Source organism: Castor canadensis, chromosome X (assembly GCF_047511655.1).
Source record: "Castor canadensis chromosome X, mCasCan1.hap1v2, whole genome shotgun sequence".
Lineage (NCBI taxonomy): Eukaryota > Metazoa > Chordata > Mammalia > Rodentia > Castoridae > Castor > Castor canadensis.
Window position 1 is genome coordinate 2,449,076 of NC_133405.1, and position 20,651 is coordinate 2,469,726.

A 20,651-nucleotide genomic window follows, 5' to 3' on the forward strand; every position below is an offset into this window, starting at 1 on the left:
GGCGAGCGAGCTCCAGTGACTAGACACCCCCATGCGGGACATGGGTGACAAGCGGGACAGGGATGGATTACCTGGGGACTCTCTATTCGGGGGTGGGGTTTCCTTCGTATATCTTCAGTCCTCCCCTCCTTCCCTCCCAGAGCCCGGACCCGCTCCTCCTCACACCAAAGCTGTGAATCCCAGGATTCCCTGGGGCAGAAGGAGGGGTGGGGGAGGGGCGAGCGAGCTCCCGTGACTAGAGGTTCCTCTACTCCTCCCTCCCCACCCCGCCCCGCATGCCAGATTGACAACCGGGGTGCAGCTAGATTATCTGGGGACCCTAACTCTGGGTGAGATGTTCCTCTGCCCGCCCTTAGCTCTCACCTCAACACTTCACAAGCTGAGCCTCTGAGGGACGGACCTGAAGCGCGGCGCAACCTCAGCCTCTGAGGATTCTAGAAGTCCGGCAACGTCACATCCGGTGTGGTGCCCGGGGTCTCCCAGGGCTGACAGGAGGGGCGGAAGGGAATTCTCCCAAGACCCTCCACCCTCCCTCTTAGGGTCCCGGCTTTGGTTCCTGGCGGAGCCTGGACCCCTGTCCTGTACGGACCTCAGTCCGCTCTCCTCAGACTCCCAGACTCCCCTTAGGTGGCAGAGGGGTGAGGGGATTGGTCAGGGTAACCATGGGTGACCGTGATGTCCAGGGCTTTCCAGGGCTGACCACAGGGGTGGAGATACATTCTGTGGGACTGCTCTCCATGGAGGGAGTGTGTCCCCTCATTCCTCAGAGTCCTGTTCTTGGCTCCTGGTAATAACTGTATCCATATTTTCTATGGACTTCCGTCTGCTCCAGTCACATTTCCAACACTCCCTGAGGTGGCGGAGAGGTGAAGGGAGTGGCCACGCTGAACATGCTGCTGTCCGGGACCTTCCAGGGCTTACCACAAGGCCAGAGTTGGAATCTGGGGTTCCTTTCCTTGATGGAGGGTGTCCCTTCATTCCTCACTCAGAGTGCTCTCCTTGGTCCCTGGCAGAGTCTGGACATTCCTCCTCAGGTGAAATTTGAGTGGTGATGGCACATCTCTGTAATCCCAGCCATGCAGGAGTCAGTAGGTAGGAGGATCACTGTCTGAGGCCAACCCTGGGCAAAAATGTGAAACCCTATGCAAAAAATAAGTAAAACAAAAAATGACTAGGGGCAGCGCTAGCAAGTGCAAAGCCCTGGTTTCAAATCCCAGACCACCATAAAAATATCATGCCAAACCTCAATACGTACAATTTATGCATGTTAATCAAAAATAAGGCAAAATACTTTTAAGAAAAGAAAACACTGTGAATTTCCAACCTGTTGGCCTGCCCTACAAATTTCAGATATGCCAAACTCCACAACCACATGAGCAAATTCCTTAAAACGCCTGTCTTTCTGCAGAAAGGTATCTATATCTCTATAGATAGATATGGGTAAAGATAGAAGTGCAGTAAGGATCAAAGTTTACCCAATTGCTCCAGACCCTGTTGACTTAGAGAGCATCCTTCGTCTCCTTTAATCTTCATTGGCATATTTATTAATAATGTGCTGACTATATATGCATATACATGTTTATCTATAACTAGACTTCCTCCTGTTCCATTGAGGAATTGCTACAATTCCATACTATCTTGGTTACTTTTAGTTTATAGTTCTTGAGGGAGGGTTAACCCTCCATGTTCGTTCAATTTTAAAGGCATCTTTAGCTGTTCTAGGTATTTTGCACTTTTATATGAAAATTAGAATCAGGATGCCAATTTCTACAAAATCTTTTGAAATTTTGATTTGAATTGCATTGAATCTATCAATGTATTAAGAAGAACTGACATTGTAAGAATATTCAGTCTTCTGAGTAATAAGCAAGGTTTCTATCTCCATTTATTTAATGTTCATTAATTCATATTTGCAAAGTTTTATACTTTTCAATGTAGAAATCTACATCTTTTGTAAATATATCCCTTTTAATTCCTATTTTCTAGTGACATTTTAAATTGTATTATTTAAATTTCTATTTGTTCTTTGCTGTAAAATACACATACAATGATCTTGCATTCAGTAGCATTGCTAAACTCAATTATTTGCTGTAGAAGCATTTTTCATTGATACAGTTTTCTGCATGTGCTATCTTATTTTCTGTAAAGAAATACAGCTTTACTTTTCTTTCCAATCTGGAGACTTTTTAAAAATTTGTCACATACTGAACCTCAAGGACAAAGTTGAACAATTCCACACAACTCCGTCCTATCTTGTGAATCTATTGGTCTTGGCTTGTAGTTTCCTACATACAAATATCTGAATTCTGGAACATGAATCTCTCCTACACTGTTAAAACCTAAGCCTGAGTTACTACTTACTGAGATAAGCAGCCCCCTCAGTCTGTAAGCAAGAAGAGGCTACCCAGTGGAGGAAGTCTATTCATTGAAGTCTTGACAGCCCGAAGGCAGTGATTTTTAAAGTAGAAAACAAAATCCAAGGGTACCTCTGTGGATGCTGGGAAAAGGGGGTGGGATGGAAAAGTTTCCTGGTGGTAGCTATGAAGAGAAATCTATAGGAGGGGAGTGGAATGATCACATACGCACAGACATAAATATGGTCATGGTGCCATGAGTGGATTGTAGGGAAACATACAAACTAGGCAATGAGGAAGAGTGGGAGAGAACAGAACATGCCTCTGAATTGAGTGTCCATGGGAAATGTGGAGGAACACCTCTCCCTGCTGTGTGACCCACCAGAATTGATATGGGGAGATGAGGAGGGATGGCAGGTCAGTTTAATGGTTCTTTAGGAGTGCTAAAGAAAATGCCCCCCTTTCCCCAACTAGAACATCTTGGCGTCCTCTCCCCGCCCCCAGAAGTGTCTACATGGTGCTTTGTGATGTCCAGCCCTGGCTAGGGAAGTGGGCTACTGACCAAACAATGACTAAGGGTGTGACCACCCATTGTGGGGGAGGGGGTATATATACCCCAGTCAGGAGGCCTGGGCATAGACCACTGGCAGATACTGACAGGGTGAAGATGGCCAGAAAGCCACCAATACGTAGCAGAGCTGCCAAACATCCGACCCCAAGCACCCAAGAGAACAACAACAAGAGGACCTCTTCTCCACCCAGGCGCAAAGGCAAGGTGAGCTGACCCACCCAAGGTCTTTCTCATTTTCCTTGCCTCTTCCCTCCAAGACTCCTCCCCTGTCCTTGCCTGGCACTCCTTTCCATGAATCCCCTATTCCCATCCCCTTCCCCCCAGGAAATAAAGAGGAGGACTTCTTCTCAATGCAGTTGGAAAGCAAGGTGAGCCACTGCAGGCCACAGGGTGCTTTATGGCATGTGGGATGGACAGGTTCCCACTTGCTACACAAGACCCCCAGAGGCACCAAGCATCCAAGTCTAGGTGTGTCCCACCAATGGAGCCAAGAGAACACTGAGTTCTGCACTTGCAAAGAGAAACATGGGGGACCGCAGCACCTCTGCCTGCTGCTCTCAGTGCTTTTAGACCCCGCCCAGTGGTTCATCTCACTGTTTGGTGGGAAGAAATCATACAGTTTGGAAGGTCTGGGCTTGGGGGCTCAGATCACGTGGCAGCTGACATGTGTATCCAGGAGGCAGGACTTGGAGGCTGAGTAGCAAGGGAGCCATGCACTCAGTGCTCTGTTTCTGCTGTGACCCTCAGGCAATAGGATTCCTCCCTCCCCAGGGAGGATGCAGCTTTCCAACCACCACAACCTTTGCTGCCATAGCTACCCTTACCTTGAACTTCTCTGTGGTACCACGTCAGACCCTCTCCCCTCTCCATCAACCCTCTTCTGACTGCCTTCCACAGACACTGTGGCCGGATTTCCCAAGACTCCCTGAGTCATGATTGTTCCTTATTTTCAAGACCCCAGAGTAGCTCAGTCTTAAGGAATGCATAATCTCTCAAGATGGCATCTTGTACCTCTCAGAGGTGAGGGGAGGGACAGAATGTCTTTTCACCATGCACCTTCCCACAATGGTACAGTCACTGTCTCACCAAATCCTCCCTTGAGGAGTGACATTGTGTTACCTACAGCCAGGTGAGCATGGAGGAACTTCAGGTAAGACGTACACAAATTCGGTTACGGTCGAGAACAGAAAGTTTTGCTTACAGTGTGTCTGTGGGAGAGGTGTGGAGAGACACCCAATCTGTGCCTTACGATCCAACAAACGTGAACCTGGGGAGGTACGTGGGGTACCGTGTCAGTTGGGGACAGCCGTTTAAAGCATCTGAGCACATTCCTTCTTTCTCTGACCAGACCTTCTTGGCCTCCTCATCATACCCCCCTTCCCAATGGACAGGTCCACATGGGCTTTGTGATGTCTAAGCCCCTTCTGAGGCCATGGCTGGACTGGCTAGGTGAGTGGCTTGCTGACCACATAATGACAGGGTGAGACCCCTCACTGTATTGGAGGGGTTATATCTGCCCCAGAAAGGAAGCCTGGGGATATACCACTGGCAGACACTGACATGGGAAAGATGGCCAGAAAGCCACAGACACACAGCAGAGACACTGAACATCTGACCTCAAGGACCCAAGGGAAGAAGAGGAGGACTTCTTCTCAACACAGTTGTAAAGGCAAGGTGAGCCGACTCACTTGTTGTTCCCCTTAACTCCCCACCCCCCAAGCCTGCTCCTTCCTTGTCCTTTCCAGGCCTCCCCTCCCCCCATCACACTCCCGGCATGGAGTCCCCTGTTCCCATCCCCCTTCAATTTCCATCCCCCCACCAACGCCTTTCTGTGATCTCCCTATTGTCCTTCCAGCCACACAGGACCACAGTGAAGGTCAGCATACCCTGTCAAGGGAGTCTGAAGAAAAAAGCCTCCTCTAGAGATCACACTGCACTTGTTGAAGCTAAGAAAGGGAGAGGGCTGGTGGGATTGGACCAGCGGAATGAGCATCCCCCTCAAGATGACCCACAGCAGGACCAGAAGGATGAAGAGACCTCCACCACCTGTAGTGAGGACCTGGGCAGCAAGTAATGTGAGAGGGAATGAGGCCAAGGACTTCAGGGCTATCCTCGAAGGCTTCAGAGGCCCTGGCAGGTGGCCACCTGTGTAGACAGTGAGATTGATACCAACTGTTGTACAATGATGACAATAAAACCGACCTCTTATGAGGAGATGCTTGTGTGTTTGTGTGCCTTCTGAGGATGGGGAGGGAGCAGGACACAGAAGACAAGTTGGGGATCCACATCCCCAGTCCCTCCTCGATCATTCTTATAATCTTCTTAATTGTTTGAGATTTCATCCATTTTGTTGGGATTGTGTAATATTAAAAAGCTTTTGCACAGCAAAGGAAATGATCACCAGAATCGAGACACAACCTACTTACTGGGAGGAAATCTTTGCCAGGTACCCATTGGATAAAGGATTGATATTCAGAATATATAAAGAGCTCCAAAATTTTATTTTTGCTGGTACGGGGGTTTGAACTCGGGGCCTCATACTTGTTAGGCAGGTGCTCTATCACGAGCCACCCCACAAGCCCTGTTTTGTGTTGGGTATTTTCGAGATAGGGTCTCGCAAACCATTTGCCTGGGCTGGCTTCGAAGAGTGATCCTCCTGATCCCTGCCTCCTGAGTAGACAGGATTACAGGTGTGAGCCACCAGCACCCTGCAAGAGCTCCAAAAAGTAAACACTAAAAATAAATAATCCAAGTGATAAATGTGCAAATGAATTGAACAGACCATTCTCAATGAAAATGACACTGAGATTCCAGCTCACCCAATCAGACCGGCAACCAGCAAGGCAACAAACAACAACAAATGCTGTCGAGGATGCAGAGAAAAAGGAACCCTTATTCACTGTTGGACAGAATGCAAACTAGCGCTGCCACTGTGGAAATTAGTATGGAGGTTCCTCTAAAAACAGAATTAAGATATGATCCTGCTGTACCACTGCTGGGCAGATAAGTGAAGGAATGTAAGTCAGCATACAATAGAGACATCTACACACTCAGGTTTATAGCGGCAGTATTCACAAGTAGCCAAACTGTGGAAGCAGCCTAGGTGCTCATCAACTGATGAACGCATGAAGAAAATATTCTCTATATACGTACACACACACAGGAGTATTACTCGGCCACAAAGAATTGACTTATGCCATTTGCAGGAAAATGGATGGAACTGGAGGTCATCACGTAAAGCAAAATAAGCCAGACTGAGAGAGACAAGCATTGCATGTTTGCAATCATATGCAGAATGTAGATGTAAACAAACAAACAAAACACCACCAAAAGAACTGCACGAGTGTAAAACTCTAAACTGTTTGGGGACAGGTATCAGTGGGATGGAGAAAGAGAGGGGGTATAAATATGCTTGAAGTGCTTTATATTCACATATGAAAATGGAATAATTCAACGTGTTGAAATGGTTTAAAATAGGGGGTCAAAATAATATTACAGGAGGTGATCCTGATAAAGGCACATTATAGGCATGTATGGAAATATCACAATGAAACCGCTGGATAACTGTAACTTAGTGAGTTTTCACGTAGGTATGTACATAAAATAGATTGTGTCTTTGCTTTTCTTCACAAGAGACAATGCAACCCTCCATGTTGTGCTTTCTAACTTTGGAGAGTGATGCTGACACACTAAGACCAAACATAAAATTAAATCATCTTTATTGCCAAGAGTTAATTGGCAGCATTAAGGAGAAAAGGTCACCATTACTACCAAAGGCATGCAAGGTTCTTACATACAGCTTTGGAATTGCTGCTGCCACATCACTGCTTAGGTTACATTTGGGTTTTAACTATTGGGATCTGGCACTGAAGAAACAAGTGAACAAAGAAGATGCAGTCACTTCAGTTGCAATCTTCAAGCCACATTAGATTCATGCAGCTAACTTTATGACGGTATCCTATCACTTAGGCTGTGCTTCTTTCTTCAAGGTGTTATAAGAATGAAAGGCCTAGAAGATATTTTAAAGCACCAGTCATCTCCTTCCACTGTTGCAACATGAAAAGAGATGTTAAATGAACGATTAATACTTAGGTAAACATAACACATATTTCTTCAAGTAAAAGAGTCAATGCTCAAATCAATCCTTAGATATCAATTCTAAAGGTACACTACTTACAGCTTCCATGATAAGTTTTTCTCCCAGGGCATCCATTTCTTTTCTAAGTGCATTTAGTTCACTGGTAAGAACACCTTTATGATGTTCCTCTAGGTCCTCAAGGCTCTAAAATAAAAAGCCATGCTCAGTTAGAAACCAGCACTTTTCACTTCATTTTATGGACATGAACACCTACACTTAAAAGGAGTTAGAGATTAAAATTCAAGTGTGTTGTTATTTATTCCAAACAAAAAAATATCCCATGTACTACAAGAAGATCAATAAACACACTGAAGGAACCCAGAAATGTGTGACTGGGCCAAATATTGTCATAAAGGGAGACAAAACTTTGTTCAAACAGGACAAGGAACTTTGTAACGTCAAGATGGAACAAATAAAGAAAACGAGGGTAAAGTTGTTTATGAATAAATGCCATCATTTTGAAATCCACTATTCAACTTTCAGAGTTCAAAGTATTCTAGGAAGCAAAGCATGATAGGCATGGGAGTTACTTCAGGGAAAGCTGTCAACCTGGAGGGATGGGAGGAAAGAAAGGATGTAGCAAATGAAGCTTTAAAGGGGGTGAATTGATGGGGGTGGTGGGAGAGGTAGATATCTGAATCTGTAAGAATTTAGAATGGGAAGCCACTGACAGTCTTGGACCGTGTGTTAGGAAGATAATATTGCAGACCGTGAAAGGACAGATTAGAGAAGAATGACCTAGGATAAAAGCTTAATAGCACAGGCAAGGAATGATGAGGTCCTGAACTAGGGCAGCACCAGTGAGAATTTAGGCAAGTACTTTACCACTTGAGCCACGCCCACAGCCCAAGAGAATTTAAAGACAGTGATGAGAGGACAACTGCAGAGGTGAGAATTTCAGGGCCCACTGATAACTGAATGGGAAGGATCATGACATGCAGCCCTCTAAATAACAGCAAAGCCATACCTCAAGCGGTAACATTTAGCAGTAACTTTTAAAAGTCCTCTCTCATACCTGCATGTTAATTAATAAATGGTTCTCAGGAAGGATTAAAACAATAGGCCCGCTATGCAGAAGCACTTAAAATTAACCGTTTTCCATATAAGTGTGTCTCTGTGTATCGAGCATTCTGAATGCACAGAATGACTACTTTTCCTTTTTTTAATTTTTAGCAATCATGAATGACACAAGGGAGTTGTGTAGTGGAAACTATATAGATGGACATCGTGTACTTTGAAAAGTAGGTTGTTTCCGACCATCCCAATGAATTTGGAAGAGTGAAATTTTAACATGAACTGTGAACAAGACATATAAAATGCCTCCAAGAAGCAGCAGAAACAGAAGAGGAGGAGGATGGGAGAAAGAGGAGTAGTGGTACTGTACAGCATGTAATTGAATTCTAAGCACACACCTGCACAGCGTGTAGGTCAACATGTCTGAAAACAAGTTGCTGAGATGCACATACAACAATGGAGCAGTCTCAAGTCTCCATGCTGGCTTTTTTCCCTCTTATATGTCTGCGCCCTTTATTAAGTGGCCATATAAGCCAATCTGTTGTCCATTCAATAAGACAAAAAGCAAATGTGCCATGAAATACACAGGAAATCAAGGATATATAGACTTCCTACTTTCACCTGCCGCTACTGTGCTGAAAAATGGATTATAGAACAAAGAGCTATGATGAAGCTGTGGATAAAGTTTCAGTTTCCTGCAGGACATGCCTATCTCTGGGTAAAAGGACCAATTTACCAATTCCCGTTTTGAATAATAGCGACCACCACGAGTGAATCCTAAAAGTAAAATTTCATCTCGTAGTTAGGTCAAACTGGAACAAGGATACCATATGGAAAATGCTGAAGAATTTTAGAGGTATAAGAACAATTTTGTTTAACATAAGTATGGAGAGAAAATCAGTTTTTTCACCTTTAAAATATACAGGGTATGATTTTTAAGGTGCTTTTTATAATTTATTCACTTATTTTTTGGCAGTACTAGGGTTTGAGTTCAGGTCCTTGCACTTACTAGGCAGGCTTTCTACCACCTGAGCCACTTTCACATCCACAGTATGTTTTCTAAGAATACAGAGTGTTACCAAATACAACAGACCTGCATGTACTGTCCATATAACTTTTCAAAGGCCCTCTTTTTCCTGTTATGAACACTTAGAGACAGAAAAAAAGCCTTGCGTTGCTGTAGAAATATCTTCTGCAAGTATAAAAAGAAAACCATGGAATAACAATCTGGGAAAAAATTAAAGCTTACAAAAAATCATTGCATATTAAATTTAAACATAATAGCTCGAAAAGAACATTTTTAATATTTTTTTGTTTAACAGACACTATGCCCAAGTTTATATAACTTGCATTTTCCAACACTGTAACAGAAACTATATAATCACCCAGTCTCCTATTCATTTAATAGGAAAGTGTCCTTCTTGACAATATTCACAACATACACCTTAGCTCTTGAACAACTGACAAGTCACACATCTGCTGCCTCCAAGAATGCTGGACTTTCTATCTGTTCCTCCACCACTGACCTCAATATAATACCATAGATCATTAGCCGCTGTCTTGTGGAAGAACCCGCTCCATTCTGTCATTCCCAAGAACTTTGGAATCTACGTAACAGTTTAATAGCAAGGTCTCCTACAAGAATCCTATTTCAGAAATCATCCTGAAGCAATTTAAATACACTTATCGAAGGGCGACTCACTTGATGCTCAAAACAACTCCATGAGGGAGGTAGGGACTCTCAGTGTGTCCCCTTTCACTGAGATTGAAACAGAGGTGTACAACAATTAAACTTGCCTATGGCTTCACAACTAACAAAGGTCAAAACAAAGTTGGATGCCAAACTAGGGGTTCCCGAGTCTTGGCACCTGACACTGTAGTGTGTACTGTTTCTTCATTTTTCTCAGTGTCCAGCCACTACTTCCCTGCCTTTGCACGTCACTCTCTTCAGTACTGCAGCTCAGTAGTCTAACATCCCTTGAATGGAGCACTTGTCACTGCCCAGTACCCCAGTCCTATGTCCTCCTCACTTTCTGAGCCCCAGTTTCAATTACACTATAGTCAGTCAACAGACTTGGCTTGCATATATACCCTGCCCCCTTGTCCCTCTGTCCTGCTTGTTCAAACCACAACCTCTCAGACCCAGCCCTCCACCTGCTCTGCCACAACCATGCTGAATGCTCTCACTTTACATTCATGACCACTAAGTCATAAAGCTAGGCTTGACACTAACACTGCTAGCCCATACTCCACTGGGCCAATCTCAGCAAACAAGCCAGTGCCTTCTCCTCTGCCCTAAAGGCAGCACCCACTCTGATCCCTACCCTTACTTCTAACCGAGGATGGGAGAACGACCTTGCCATCGCACTGAGAAAGCAAAGCAACCCAAAGAGGACGTCCCGTGTCCCATCACCACATCTTCCACCCGCCTCTGTCCACATAGGCCCATGTCCTCTACCTTCTCTCCCGGAGGTCTGCATGAACTATTGCTACGGGGGACTAATAGATTAGTGAAGTATAAAGCTAAATAAGCCGGATACCGACAGCTAGTTTTTCTCCTTGTTCATAGACTTTCTTCACATCTTGATCCAACAACTGAATCAAAATCTTCAGCTGATCCAAGAAGTCCTTACAAAGCTTCTGACTGTAAAAGATGACAATAAACACTGGGATGTTCCAAAACAATAAGGAGAATGGAAAACACATTCAAGGCACAGTTGATTTGCCGTGATTCATACTGCCAATGGAGGAGGGGAAAAGCTGAGCAAGCAAAATCTCCTGAGGATGGTGAACCGCACTCGATGCATTTACATATTATTTATGATACAAGATTGACCTTTTTCTACAATGTTGAATACAGTTAACTACTACAGGACTAATGGTTTCAGACATTCAACTTTAATGCAGCAAGCACATTCATGGCATGAGTACAGATTTCCTGTTAAGCAGGTTCGACCGTAATGTGAAAGGACAAAAAGGTCCTCTTTGTCGACCCCTAGCAAATACAACTCAATTCAATTATGATGTCAGGATATAGGACAAAAGCAATTATTTCCTATAGAAAAATCAAGGCAGAGCCAGGTGTGCTGGTGTGTGCCTCTAATCCAAGCTACACAGTGAGCAGAGATGAGAGGATCTCAATTCAGGGCCAGCCTGGGCAAAAAGTAAGCAAGCCCTTACTTCAAACAAACAAGCCAGGCTTGGTGATGCATACCTAGAATCCCAGCTATTTGGAGGTGGAGATAGGAGGATCACGTTCTGAGGCTGGCCCTGAGAACAAGCTAGATCCTACCTGAAAAATAAACCAAACCGAGAGAGAGAGAGAAGAGAGAGAGAGAGAGAGAGAGAGAGAGAGAGAGAGAGAGAGAGAGAGAGAGAGAAGAAAATCTGAGGGTGGGGGAAAAGTGGTACAGCACTTGCCTAGCAAGCTCAAGGCTCTGCGTTCAAACCCCAGTACCGCCAAAGGGGGATGGAGGAGATCAAAATAAAAATCAACCCAGATATGTTTCCCAATAGTGGTTCCAACAAATAGAAGCCACAGCTATTTCTTAAAGTAGCATGTACACATGAACGGCACAAACAAATGCTACAAAGTATCTCATTCCAAAGTACTAACAAGCACACCTTCGCTCATGCTGGGTTGTCAGGCCATGGTCAATTATCTGCTGAATGGTATTGATAGAAGCATTGACTTGCATTTCGATACACTTTCTCTTTTTGATAAACAACTTCTCAAGGTCCTCTACATTGAAAGAATATCTGCATTAGCACTGATTGTCAACTCAGTAAGGTTAACGCTGGCTCAGCAGTATTGCAAAGACCCTTAGTATTAGCAAATAGCCATTCTTTCCAAAATCGAGAGTATTTGCTTCCTTTCTTTCTGTGAAAATTTATAGTGGCTACTACCTCAATTGGACATTTTCTCTTTGTAGCTCAATTTGTATTCCTTAGATGTAAAACATAGCTAAGGAAAAAAAGATTTCTATTGACCAAAACTTACAAACAGGGTCTCAAAGCAGCACTTAATTTCTTTATGAGAAAGCATTTCCAGTGGCATATTGTTTACAAGCATACAAAGTATCCTCCAATTTGAGAAGGACACCTTTAGAGTGGTTACTGTTGGACAGCTTTAGGTAAACCTCAAAGTCAACCCAAAGGCACAAAGATAATTGCACGGCAAGATAACAAAACTGCATCTCAGTGAGGCTTCTAAATAAATCTGACAACAAGAAAAAGACCGTGAATAGTTTAAGACGAATCTGTTCAATTTCAAAACGCTGAGTAGCCTTAAGACAGAAAATAATCAAAATTGGCTCTGAGTCTTTGTTCAGCGTTTGACCTTTCACACAGTTAGTGTAACTATTATCTGAGGTACCAATTTAAAACTTGGGTTCGATTGTGATCATACAACACCCCCATGCTAACAATGTTGACGTTAGTTCACCACCACATGCTATTTGTGTAATTTCAACAAGGAGACTGTTAGAGGATTCGGTCGGACTGCCCCACCCCACAGAAAAAAACAAGACAGGCATACAAAATAACTGAAATGAAAATACAAAAGTCTGATATTGCAAAAAGACCTATCACTTACTATGCAACAAAACCTGGCATACAGAGCATTTCATCCAATTTTCTCCTAACATTTCACAGTGTATAAAATAAAAGCATTATTCTTACCTCACCATTGTTCAATAAGTACCAATTTGAGTATATAAGTTAGAAAATCTCAGCCAGGTGTGGTGGTGCCCTGCTGTGATCCCAGTGCTTGGGAGGCTGAGGAGGGAGGATCGATCGGGAGGCTGAGGCTAGCCTTGGCTACATGACAAGACCCTGCCTCAAAAAGAATATGCAACAAAAAAAACCTGTAAAACCGAGTAATAAATACTCACACAACACCCTGCGTATTTGAACAAGCCATTTAACACATTTCTGCAGTCCAGTGATTAACACTTCCTGGTATCAAATAGTTCTTTGGCCTGAAACAATTTCCTTAAACTACAGCTGTCTCCGAAAACATACCTTGAAAGCTTTGCAACATTTTCTCTAATTCGATCCTGTGAAGAAATCACATGAGCTTGTAGTTAAATGTCGGAAAAACACCGTGCTTGGTTTGGAAGAAGGGTCATATTCCAAGTGTAAGTTTACAAGAATAGCGTTAGGCGAGCAGAAGTCAACTTTTCTACAGCACTTCATCAGCAGGCAAAAATCACTTTAAACACCATACCCCAGATCTCGGTCATCTGGTTCTAACAAAGAACTGTCCTCCCCACTGCTAGCAGTTCCTGGGTTGTTTGCTGCATGGACAAGGAGAAAGAAGAGAACCGTTTACAAATCAAGTGTGCTCTTTTGATCAGCATCTGCCACGGAGGAGTGTCCTCATTATGGGGTTTCTTGGGCTCTTTCTTTGCCAGAGTTTTCAAAGCAGGAATAAATATATGGATGGAATCAGTCGTGTGGAGGACAGATGAAATTAGGCCAGGGCCTGGGAACATCTTCTGGAGGCATTTGTGCAGTGAGCCTGAATTTCAGGGTGAAAGCCATGGTAAACCATGTCCCCCTTCCTATGAGACCTGTTGGAGGTGAGGACTGCACAGGCCCAGAGGAGCTGCCTCATGAGCTCTGTGCTGGTGCCACACATGGGCTGGGAACAGCCAAGGGGAAACCTACTGGCCACAAGCAGGCATGAGAAACAAAAGGCCTGGAATCCCAAGCAAGGACCCTGGACGTAAGCTGCCCTCCTGTTCCCCCTGCTCAGAGATGAGCCAGACCTTCGTCCCCTGGGGGTGCGTGTGGGGGTGGGGGTGGGGGGAGACTAGAGTCCCAAGCCCCAGGCCAGGCAGTTTTTACCTGGGCTCTGGACTTCAGGTGCCGGCAGGTGCTGAACCTGCCTCAGGGCCCTGGCAGTCGTCCCCTTGACCTTCCTTGTGGGCGCCATGGCTGTGGTCTTCCAGTACTGGTCGGTCTTGGGAGCTCAAAGCCACAGTAAAGAAAGGGGGGTGCGGTGGAGGGATAGCTGGAGGTGTGGAGTGAGGGAGGGTTAAATGAGAGCCCTGGGGAAGGAAGGGGTGGCCGGTTCCACCTGGTGGGGTGAGATGAGGGCAGCGGTGTAGCGGGGGCACGGGAGCAGGGAGGGGCAGGGAGGAGGGTGCCAGTGTCCAGTCCTGTGTCTCCAGGACTGGATGCGCAGCTTCCAGTGCCCTGCAGGTCTCAGCCCCAGTCCCCTCTGCTCCTCCCCCTGTGGTGGGACAAAGTGGGCCACGCCCCTCGGTCCCCAAAGTGACCCCGTGGTGGGGGCTGGTCCCGCGGACCCATTGGCAGCCAGCCAGCCGGACAGATGACAGACCACCGGGGGGTGTGGGGAGGGGGCGGGAGAAGGGGGGCGGAGGCCGGCACAGCAACTGTGAGCCGTGGCCAGGGGGAAATGATCCCATCCACACCTTGTCTGGGCACTCAGGCCCAGCACGCAGGTGTCCCGGTGCCGACGCCCCGCTCTGCCCCACACGGCCCCACCCGGCCCGGCCCACTCCCGTCCCACCCCCACCCCCACCCCCACCCCCACGGCCCGCCCAGACCCTCCGAGACCAGGCCTTCTGTCCGCCCAGACCTGGACTGCCGACGCCCTCAGGGGCCTCGCCAGTCCCACGCCTAGACGAGGCCCAGGGACATCGCCTCACAGGCCAGCCTGGGCTTTCCTTGAGCTCCACATCCGCAAAACCGTGTCGTCCACCCCGCTTCCCCACCGCTTGTGCCTACCCAGAGCAGAGAACCCGGCCGCCACCCACCACGGCGTCCCCGCGTCCCTGCCACCACGATGCTCCCTCGAAGGCCGAGGTCTCCTCAGTCACAGGCTGCCGCGCTGCACACGGTACCAGCCTGCTTGGAGGCCTGGAGGGCGCAGGCGCAGGCGCGAGCGCCTTGCTGATTGGCTGGCGCCGTGCACGTGCACAAGGCGGGGCCTCGCGGGGCCACGCCCCCGGCAGCTGAGCACTAGGGTGGAGACAAGCAGAGTCAAGGCCTGACCAGCCCAGCTCTTGCTGGGGACTTGGCAGCGCTCCTCAGCCTGGCAGGCGACCCAAGGACACGGAGCAGGGGATCGGCCAGCCCTGGACCCCGTACCCTGTCAGGGAAGGAAGGACAAGTGGACAGCGCCTGCCATCTCCTCTCTCTCGCCTCCTTCGACCCACCCTTCCCTGCAGAGGAACTGCCCTCCCATGGATCCTGCTCTGGTGTCTCACGTGTCCCCTCCCTTTGGCCGGCAGGTGGCAGCACTCCTGCCGGAATCCCTCAGGTCCCGCCTGCCCTGTCCATGCCGTCGTGTGCCACCCGCTATTCTGCCACCTCTGCCTCAGTTTGACCTTCTGTCCCTACCAGACCCGGTGCTGCTGCAGGTAGCACATTGCTCCAGTGTTCCCTGCGCCGTCCTGTATATGCTTACCCCTGTGGCTACTTCGCAGGATCTGCGTTCATCTTGATCCCTGTCCTGGCACTTCTTTCCTAGTTCGAGCCTTCTCCCCAGTGACGCTATCCACTTCTAACCTCTGGCTCCCGTGTCAAGGGTTTCACAGAGTACCAAGGGGTGGAATTGCTACAGCACAGGCTGGGAATATTCTGTGACGCCCAGATGCTTCGCATTTATATCCCGCCGGCAGGTGGACGTCGCCCTGTTGCACAGACTCACCAACACGTGCCCTACATGGTGATGGTTACTAAAGGTGGCATTTTCTAAGAGATGCAAAATGATAGCTCTTTTGTGGCTCTTTCTGCATCTGCCCCGTCGCTAACAAGATACATTGAGCTGGTTTTCATGCTTGTTGACCCCCATTTGTTGCCTTTCCTTCTACATTAAAATACCTGGCTGTTTTTCAATTTGAGAAGGTGTATTCCTTTCAGATTTGGAGACGTGCTTTAAAGACTGTGATATGAATCTTTATGTCTGTGTTTTCCTGGACTTTGCTTTTAAAAGTGTGTCTTTAATCTGTGATCATAAATTATCTGCATTTTCTATTGAGGGGTTTGGGGCTTGATTTTGCATTCTCAATTCTGTGTTCATCTACAAAGTGCTTTTTGTGTCATGTAGACATCCAGATGCCATTTTTCTTTCCCTTGTGGAAATTCAAATTTCCCCATCCTCTTTAGTCGAATAATGTATACCTTCCCACCATCAGGTCACTAGCTAAAAAGAAAAAAAATAGAGTCCCCATTGACTGGAAATGCTATAGTCTTACAATAGCCTGGGTTTCCGTGTGTTGTGCAGTCTGCTTCTGGACTGTCTCTCAGGATCCCTTGCTCTGTCTATTTCCATGCCAGAACCACAACGTTTGAATTAGGGAGGCTTTGGAGTATGCTGTGACATCTGGTAGGACTTTTCTCCCTCTGAGCTGTTCCATGTGTCCCCCGGTCAGGTGAGCAGAGATGTCCCTACCCACGGTCTAGGTTCCATGGCCCTCTGTCTTCCGGGACCCTCGTATTATCCATCCCTTTATTCATTATCTCTTTCCCTCGGGTATCTTTCTCTTTCCACCTCTCCCACTCACATCGCACATCTTCAGATCTGCTCCACCATTAAGACCTCTGGGCCTTCTTCCCACCACCCTCCTCCCCTTAGCATCAGACTTTGACAAAGGGTCATCTCTGCTCCTGGCCTGGATTTCCTGACCTCCCAAGTACTCTTTAACCCACTGTAAAGCAGCCACGGCCGCCACATCTCTTCCCAGAGGGCCCTCACGCTAGAACCCCTGGCGAACCTCCATGGGAGCCAATCAAATGGACATGCCCTGGTCCTCGTCTCACTTGATTCTCAGCAGCGGTCGACACCGTTGGTCACTCTTTTTTGTTAGTTTTCTTTCCCCTCCCATCCTGCTGTGGCAGCCCAAACCGCTCGTTCCCTCCTTCTCTTCCTTGTGGCCACTCCTTGGTAACTTTGCTAGCTCTGCCTTCTCTGCTAGCTCTGCCTTCTCCGCGTGGCCCTTAGGTGATGGGATTTCCTGGGACCTAGTTTTACTCGGGTCTCATCTAGATTTGTACTCTCTCTCTCTGGACGTTTTCATACATGCCCAAGGCATACAATTACCATTTATGGACGTTTTCATACATGCCCAAGGCATACAATTACCATTTATACCACAGTGCCTCAAAGTGTGGTTCGTGGACCGGCCTGTATCAGAATCACGGGGAATCTGCTAAAACTCAGACTCCTTGGCTCTACCTGAGACCTCCCGAATTAACTCTCTGGGAGGGGACATGGACTGTGAACTTGAAATGACTTCTCAGGTTGCTGCCACACTTAGGTTGGAGCCTCTCTCTCACTGACTGCCAGTCAAAGACATTTACAGTGGCGGCTCAACATCTCCACCTGGTGGCTTTCTAACCCCTTTGTCTTATTTTCCAAACTACAGGCCTTGTGTGCACCCAGGTTAGAAGACTACTCCAAGTGTGATAAACAAGAAAGACGCAAAGAGCAACAGACACGAATGGAGTATCTGGTGCATGAATAATCATGATTTCAGTACACGGTTCTATGGCCTCTCGAGCACCAAAGGACTCCTCTATATTGAAGTTTTGAGGGCAAATCACATGGGCACCTTTCGATTTTCCCCAAGGACATGGAAACACAGGTATTGGCCGAATCCCCTCTGTGGATCACTACAAGTCTCTGACTTGTCACGGTGGTGCCAACGCACTGAGTGACTCTCCACAGTGAGCCTTCCAGAGGGGAGTTGAGAAAAAGCCTCTCTACCTCCCACTAATGATAGAATACAGGGCACGCTAAGGTAACTGAAATTCCACTTCGAAGTCTCCATTCTAACCAGAAGCTAAATGAGCTTTCACCTTGAAATGTTACAAAAATCTAATCTAGAAGGAAATGAAATTCACCCATAAATCCCACTACTCGGAAATGATACGCCATTTAAACATGGTGTATTATCTCCTTTCATCCTCATGTAAGCACACTGATATTTTGGGTGAGGGACCATGGAGGAGCACTCCCAGATTGGACATGGTTTCCTACAGTGACTTTTACTGAAGGTTACCTGTCCTTTCTCTCCTTTGTCCATGGTAAACATCTGCAGGTTTCCCCCTCCAGCACCTCGGCATTGTACTGCTGAAACGAGTGTATGTCATCGAAAAGGACAGGGAGATTTCGCCATGGGCTCCAGGAGATGATCCGTGGGTTATTTATTACAGGCACACCAAGATCCCATGACTCATCTCAGCACCCAGTCTTCAAAGAGCACCCTGTTGATACTCCTCCACCCACAGCATTGCCCACTGACTCCTCTACTTACCTGCACTCATGACCCAGTACTTTCACCGTCTCTCGGGAGCCTGGGCTGTCCAAGCCTGTCAAGGCCATGTGACAACCAAAACATTGCATGCTTTGTTGCCTCATTCACACTCTCAAAGAACTCAAGTGAGAGTCTGGCTTCTCGAGAATTTCTCAGGCGATGAAACACTGGTGTTGGATCCTGAGGTACGAGAAGGAGTTTCACAGATAAACCTGGAAGAAAAGATGATCCAAGCATCTGCTGAGTAAAGGGCCCTAGAAGATATGCGCAACGGCAGGAATGCTTAGGGAAATACAGATAAAACCGCAATAATTCCACTTCAATCCTCATCCCTCCCCCAACTGTCATTTCAAAAAGATATTAAGCATTGTTATTGGGCCTATGAAGAAATCCAAAGCCTTAGACAGTGGGGTTGGGGGTTCACTTAAAGTGCTGCAGCCACTGTGCGAAACAGTTTTGGGGTCATTTAGCATATGGGACGTGAAATTCGCATAATGATACAGGAATTCCACTCCTAGGTATACGCCCCCCCAAAAAACCCCAGAAATGTGAAAAGAGTCATAGAAGAAAATACATGTACCTGAATGCTCACAGCAGCACTGATTCCAACAGCCGATCGGAAGCAGCCCAAATTATCAGCGAGGGATGAAAGGATCAGCAAAGCTGGAGCACTCACGCAATGGAGTATTAGGACGCCATTTACAGGAATGAAGTGCTGGTTCGTGTTCCAGCCGGGATGAACGTTGAACTCATTTTCAGTGAGACAGTCCAGACACAAAGGGTCACACGTTGTCTGTTTCCATTTATGTGGAATACATAGGCAACATAGGCAAACCCTACAGGTTATTACTCAGAAATTGGATTTTTGTTTTCATCTAACTTGAGGAGAAAGCATGACGGTGGTTTTAGGGGCTGGGGTTGGGGTGGTGGCAATGAGGAGCAACTGCTTGATGGGTACAGGGTTTCCTGGGGGCCCCCGATGAGCATGTTGTGTAGATGGACAGAAGTGATGATTTCACAATAGCAGTGAATTTACGCAATGCTCTGTTTAAGGTGGTTAACTTTGTTTTGTGAATGCCACTTGAGTAAGTGACTATTAATTAGAAAACCACGACAGTTATTAGATGAATGTACGAAAAGTCTTGAGGACTTTTTGAAAACCCTGAGCGATAGATTTCATATGACGCCCAGCTATGCTTTCGTACGGATATGGCCTAAAAAAATAACTCTGCTCTTGAAGCCAAAACAAATTCTGAATTGTGGGGGGGGGGTTCCATTTTTGCCAGTCTCCTTACAGTCAGCCTGAGTAGTAGAGAGCTGGATTTTCTTAGCTACTTCTTCAATCAACCTCCTGCAATGTGCTGTTTATAGCCAAGTGCCCAGAGGCTGGGGGATTCAGAGATCCTGAGTTGGAGAGGGAAGAACGCACCAGCCCCAAAAGGTTCTCATGGCCATCTCCCCAGGGTTTGGGGAGTGACCGTTTAGGGTCTGCCAGAGACCCATTTTCTCCTGTGATGCCTCGTGAACCCTTTTGAGCGTAGACAGGCTAGCAATTCATTTGACCAAAGTGGAGGCTAGGAACAGAGACGTTAGGGTACGCAGCTGTGAGTGGCAGAGCTGAGAGTCCACCCCTTCATCAGATTTCAGAAACTCTCTCTGATTTGAAAGGATGGATAGGGAATGCACCCCTGCTCTTTGCCCTCCCTGGGAAAGTAGCTAGTCCAGAGGGTCGACCCTGAGATTGGTCTGTCTTCTCTCCACCCGAGGAACCTGGTAGAGCCCTTCATTCAGTGGTGCACAGGTACAAATTGAGCCCAGCTTGGCTGCCCTGTTATGGATGGCTTGTGGAATCTAACAGTCTCCTTGCTCTACGGTCCCTGTGTCCCATGCTGTGCTGGGGCTTCCTGCAACCTCATGTGCAGAGAGCTGATTCTGGCCCCACCCACCACTTAGCGTTCAGGGAGGGGTGGCTGTTGGTGGCTTGCTGGTGGCCATGGTGGGAGAATTTACACCATGGAAACAGTAAAAGCCTGACAACGAGAGGGGCGCCCTCCCTCTCCTGGGCCTGTTTCCAGTACATCTCTGTGTGGCACTGACCACAGCACGTTGGCTCTACTACGGAGAGGGGCAGGGCTGAAGGGGTGCATCTCAGAACCTCTCTCTCCCCATCTCCCACCTCTCTCTCCCTGTCAGTGCTCTCTATCATGGATGCCAGGCTCCAGGCAGGAGGTGTGTGCTGTGACCCAGTGATAAGTGACCTTTGTGGGAGCGAATTAGGCACGGGC

The 20,651-nt window shown here is 47.0% G+C and overlaps 1 protein-coding gene across 1 annotated transcript; it reads right to left on the reverse strand.

Annotated features, from left to right (window-relative positions):
* Window positions 1–5,046: 5,046 nt before the first annotated feature.
* On the reverse strand, window positions 5,047–14,400 carry LOC141419828 (synaptonemal complex protein 3-like). The gene is made up of 8 exons (XM_074063576.1): window positions 13,928–14,400; window positions 13,305–13,374; window positions 13,100–13,134; window positions 11,702–11,819; window positions 10,622–10,721; window positions 9,171–9,269; window positions 7,103–7,207; window positions 5,047–5,070 (listed from the first exon to the last, which is right to left on the reverse strand). The coding sequence occupies exons 1-8, from the start codon at window positions 14,013–14,015 to the stop codon at window positions 5,047–5,049; spliced, it is 639 nt and encodes a 212-aa protein (XP_073919677.1). The 5' UTR covers window positions 14,016–14,400.
* Between the last annotated feature and the right edge of the window lie 6,251 nt (window positions 14,401–20,651).

What these genes read in the sequence shown, in the direction of transcription:
- LOC141419828 (XM_074063576.1), bottom strand. Translation starts at nt 14,015, where the DNA reads ATGGCGCCCACAAGGAAGGTCAAGGGGACGACTGCCAGGGCCCTGAGG. An exon ending in CCAGATGACCGAGATCTGGG is followed by an intron (nt 13,135 to 13,304) that starts GTATGGTGTTTA and finishes ATTTCTTCACAG; the next exon opens with GATCGAATTAGAGAAAATGT. An exon ending in TATATGGACAGTACATGCAG is followed by an intron (nt 7,208 to 9,170) that starts GTCTGTTGTATT and finishes TTTTTATTTTAG; the next exon opens with AGCCTTGAGGACCTAGAGGA.